We start from the raw sequence: 5,286 nt of genomic DNA, 5'->3' as shown, positions 1-5,286 counted from the left end.
ATGTAACATGTTGTAAGTTAATATCGTTTGTTAACTTATCGCTAACACACTAAATGACGATAAGTATGCTTAATGACAGAAGCAAATTGACCCGAGCATTATTTTTTGTTGTTGTGGAGAGCGTGCAGCATGAACGCTACGACAGGTTATCTTTCGTATTATCTCCCACCATAGACTTGAATAATAATAATGTCCTTGACAGGGCACTCGGACGTAATTCCGGTCAATGATGGAGTGTCACATTTTATTTACCTGGAGCCATATTAAGGCAGGCAAGGGAGGGGGGGGGGGAGAAGTGTGTGTGTGTGGGGGGGGGGGGTGTGCTGCATACACCCGACTGTAGCAAGACTGGCCTTTGGTCCTTCATTTGCGCGTCCATGGTGGGCGTGCTTCGTTATGAAGTTTTGAGAGAGAGAGAGAGAGAGAGAGAGAGAGAGAGAGAGAGAGAGAGAGAGAGAGAGAGAGAGAGAGAGAGAGAGAGAGAGAGAGAGAGAGAGAGAGAGAGAGAGAAAGAGAGAGAAATAGAGCGAGAGAGAGAGTGAGAGGGGGGGGGGGGTGATCATTACAAATTACAGTGCACAGTTTGGGATATGAATTATAATTCAAGTCCTTGTGTATCTCGCTCGACTCCCTACTGGGAGAGAAATGCGCCCTGCGCCCATTTAATTAAACGTTGGAAAACAAAAATGTCTTCCAACAATATTATTAGTGGTAAACGATTTCATTGAAATATGTTGAGAAAATGTAATACATGTAAATAAATGCGAGAACAAAAATCTGTTCTCATGCGTGAACTTTGAAGGTTATTGACACTCTATTTCTCTAATTTCTTTCTACACATAATCCAGCATAGTGACTGTTGTCGACCAATGTCGAGCGGGTACACCTTCAGAAGGAGTGGGTGGTTGACGGGCGCAGTTGTGTGGTTTGTTCCTTCTTTGCTATTTCAAAAATGAAAATCTCCTCTTTCTCTTCCTTGTATGTTACTCTTTAGTAACATCTCTAATCTTTATCACTTTAACATAGTCTAGTCAAGTGATAAGTGCCGTAAAACTCATAGTATAACTAAAACTAACCGTAGGGACTTTTTGTTTTGTTTTTGTTTTTGTAAAGTATTTTACGGCGCTCGCAACTGCATAAGGTCATATGAGCGCGCGGGACACTCCTTATGTTTTCAGTTGGTAGGAAATTCTGAATTTTGCCCGGGTGGCGGCCGAAGCCTACTCTTACCGATTTTAGACCACCAAGGGATCTGAAACGCGCGCAACTTGCACACGGGCCCTCCGAGATTTTTCGCCCTTGTCCGAGAAGGCTAGGTGTAGATCTTTCCTACCAGAAGATCAGGGGTGTGGCAGAAAGACAGCAGTAAGGAGGAGCCAAGGGGTAGCAGTAGAAAGGCTGCAGAAAGAGTCAGGAGCCCCGAGGAGGGGGCAAAGGAGGTGAGGGGGTGGGGGCAGAAAGTGGAAATGAAAGCAGACAACAGAACATTGCTAGAGAGCAGGAAAGGAGATGAAAGGAGACAATTTTAGAGAAGAAAATTGTTCGGTCACTACCCGGATTCGAACCCGGGACCTTTGAATGAGAGGCCAACACCTTAACCTCTAGGCCACGAGAGCCCCGTAGGGACTTTTGTTTCTAAATGATCGATTCGGTTTCTTTTCTGGGAAAATGATTCAAGTTTGAGTTCTAGCGGCTGTCGCAGATAGATCTATTCTTGACGGTTTATTACTCTTACTTTCGGTTTTTTCCCCTCTCCTCCAGTGCCCCAATCACGCCTCTTCAATTGAAATCTGGGGAATGGCGGGATGTTGTCTTCCTGGTGTCGACTCACGAGATGATGCCTCACAAGGATCGGAACTTCTACGTATTGACTCCATGTGCTGAAGAAAGGCCCACGATTGGTCCCGGTTACTGCTACTGTCGGTATGCGCATGCGCCTCCTCATGTTCATGAACCGGTGGAAGTTCTGTTGTGCAACTTTTCCTTCTCTTGGGCTGAGATGAGTCCTGGATCCATTTCCTGGTTGATAAAAAAAAAATCAGGTAAAAATTGCAGTATTGTAAACGTACGTCTTACGTCCTTCCTTATCACAAACTAGATCATTTAGAGGTCGGGCTACTTTAAACCAGCTGTTCGGGGCCAACCCAGGATGAAAGCGGCTCAACATCCAGTGAATTGTGTTTGTTTTAGTAGAGGTTTTACGGCGCTCGCAACTGCATATGGTCATTTGAGCGCCAATCCAGTGAATAGAAATACTCGATTTACAAAATTAAAAAAACAACCACATACTCACTCCGGATTCGAAGCACGTTTACTGCGTGCAACAGCGAACAGCTATCCATTTTTTACAAATTGCCATCCTTTTGTTTAAAAACCTCTTAGTTGGTGTTTGGGGTGTGTTCGTCATTGTCCTACTTTTAACACTTTGTCTATTATTTTATGTTTACCATTTTCCTTTTTACAAAGTATATTAAATGATAATTATTATGTCAGGCTTTAAAATCGTCCAAACGAACAAACAAAGAATTCCACAATCAGCATCGACTTAGTTTGCACAGAGACAGTATTCTTGAGTTGATATGATTCGACCACCAGCTCCCTAAGTTTTGAGGCGGGAGGGGGGAAATCCTTATCTCCTGAAACAAAGTACTCACCTTGAAATAACATGGACTTCTTCCTCAGCTGACACCTCTTCCCCCTCCCCTTACACACACACACACACACACACACACACACACACACACACACACACACACACACACACACACACACACACACACACACACACACACACGACACACACACACGACACACACACACATACACCTCATCACACCACATCACACCACACCACCCCACACCACACACACATAAAGAGTGTAATGCACACACACACACACACACACACACACACACACACACACACACACACACACACACACACACACACACACACACACTAGGGCGTTCCGGTGGTCAAAAGGTACGGTGTGTGCCTCTTATTCAAAATGTCCTAGAGTCGAAACCTGACAACAATTTTTTTTAAATAAAAAAATAAGAAGTCTTCTCTAACACGTACACACAAAGGAAATACGTCATCTGGCAAAACACTGTCACAAGACTCCAGAGAACATTTTTGTCATGACGCGGTGGAGTCAAGCGTTCGTCAATTTTTTTGGCATGTGGAGTTATTGGTGCCTTCTTAAAGTTTGTTCATTTGTCTTGCTTCCAGTGAATAAAATACCCATCTATCTCGAGTAGAAGTCGATATATTTTCGATTGATGGAGGTGGGGTCACCTGATTTCAGAGGTAGAATTAGCGAGAAAATGGCCGCCAATATTTGGTAACTTCTAAAGCTTGAGAGTCCTTAGAAAATGCTATTTTACTTTTTTTTTTGGTGCCATTAATCCTCGTTTTCAGACAAATCCACACATAAATATGTTTTTAAAATGGACATAAAAGCTTAGAACCAAATAATTATATTTTGATAGAAATTGCGAAACGGGCAGGAAAATGCCAATTTCTTCGATTTTATTATTTTGACGAGAGCCTGATTCCACCACGATGCCTCACATTTTGGTCTTACCTAGAGCGAGTACTGAAACTGTCGTATCCTTTTCTTCGAGCATTGTCACTTGCCTCAGGCGCGTCCACTTGGGAGGTGCTGGCAAAAGTAGGACTGTCCTCGAGATCATCCAAACCAGCGCTGTCAGAACTACTCTGTCTCGTAACCAGCTGCCTTATGCTGGTCACCGTACCCCCTTCCTCAATGGCGGACAGCTCTGGTACTCTGCGGAATCGTTAGTTGTTTATAAGAGTACAATACTTAAGCTCGTAATTTAGATGTTTTGTCGTTGCTGTTGTTGTTGCTGTTTTGTTTGTTCGGGTTGTTTTGGGGGGTTTTATGGTAAAAGTACTCTGCGGAACGATTGCTCACTGGAGCGCAATCGTTAAACCCGGTATTTAGTATTTCTAAAATGGTAAAAGTAAACCTATTTGAAATTTACTTCACCTATCCCGAGCACGCTCATTTGGGGTCTCTGCTTTCCCTATGTCCACGTATGATGTCCAAGGCGCCATGTGCGAACAACTTGTTTAAATTAGTATACGAGTGTGGGATCAAAATTTACTTTAATAACTATAAAGATGTGGTTGTTCAAAGATGCTTTCCACACAATGCTTTGATCATGCAATAGCCGTGAAAGGGTCTTTCGGAGTCAGACTCATTTATCTTTAAATGAAGGGGAAAACAAATATTTATTAACGTGTGCCAGTAAGTAAGTAGGTTTTTAAATTTCCAATCCAAGCCACAATCTAAACATGAACACAAATATGTTTCTAGGATTTTAACTTTTTTTGCGTGCTCCAATTTCTCTCACAAAGACACGGATACTTCATGGGTCAATGACGGCGAATATAATCTTCGTTTCTACATCGTTTCTTTTATTTTCGACACTTTCTAGTGAAATTTTGCCTCACAAAAGTACACTTGTTGTATCCTCTGCATAGAGGAGCCCTCTCTCCTTCAAGGAAGCCTTATTGCGAGATTTAAAAATCACACTATTCCTTGGAAGACCTAATAGTTTCCTCAGCAAAATCTTTGATTGAATGCTAAAAAGTGTGTTAGATCTATTTGTTGTCCACATGTCCCTTTGTCCAGGCCAAGAAATGGGAATCTAATTTGTTTTTAGTACAAAGAAAAAAAAACGTTTACCCATTTGTTTATTAATCAATCAACTGTCTCGTAGCCACCAATGCCTTCATGGCGTCTCCTTCATATCCACTATATTGTATATGGCAAGCATTAAACCAAAATATATCTTGATTACCCGTAATTCATGGGGATGAGATCATGAATTAAACAAAACAAGTTATGGGCTCGAAAAAAAAAAAACGCAACTTAGATCCAAATGAATATTTTTTAAAACAACAGGTCCGATAAACGGTCAACGACAGAGGGCTGAGACATCTTGAAATAAAACATAATTTCTATAATAATCTATTAGAGTAATTGGGTCTGGTACAATGCCTACTCTAACTGCTAGAGTTGGCGTTGGTCTGGTACCTACCTTGACACTTTATCTGAATTCTGGAAAGTTATATTGGAATGACCAGATCGACGTGTCTTGGCAGCAGAGTTTCCAAGTTCTCCATCAGGACACTCGGCTTCTTTCACTGGCTCCACGCTGAACCTGGGGCCATTTGTAAAATATAAAGTAAAAAGTTTTAGTTTGTTTTCGTTTTTGTTTTATTTTTTGTTGTTTTTTTTTAACCTTTTTTTTTGG

The 5,286-nt window shown here is 41.8% G+C and overlaps 1 protein-coding gene across 1 annotated transcript in view; it reads right to left on the bottom strand.

The window, feature by feature from the left end:
* Nucleotides 1–1,623: 1,623 nt before the first annotated feature.
* The window catches only part of LOC101856741, a 4,596-nt gene continuing 933 nt past the window's right edge, over nt 1,624–5,286 (bottom strand). Inside the window, exons 2-4 of the mRNA XM_005100475.3 lie at nt 5,071–5,193; nt 3,588–3,791; nt 1,624–2,019 (exon numbers count right to left, since the gene is read on the bottom strand). Coding sequence (XP_005100532.3) covers nt 1,770–2,019; nt 3,588–3,791; nt 5,071–5,193 — 577 coding nt within the window. The 3' untranslated portion in view covers nt 1,624–1,769. The remainder of the gene's footprint in view (nt 2,020–3,587; nt 3,792–5,070; nt 5,194–5,286) is intronic.

Source organism: Aplysia californica, unplaced genomic scaffold (assembly GCF_000002075.1).
Source record: "Aplysia californica isolate F4 #8 unplaced genomic scaffold, AplCal3.0 scaffold00248, whole genome shotgun sequence".
In the NCBI taxonomy this organism is placed as follows: domain Eukaryota; kingdom Metazoa; phylum Mollusca; class Gastropoda; order Aplysiida; family Aplysiidae; genus Aplysia; species Aplysia californica.
The sequence above is the reverse complement of the archived record's forward strand: the minus strand, read 5'-3'. Positions and strand labels throughout refer to the sequence as shown.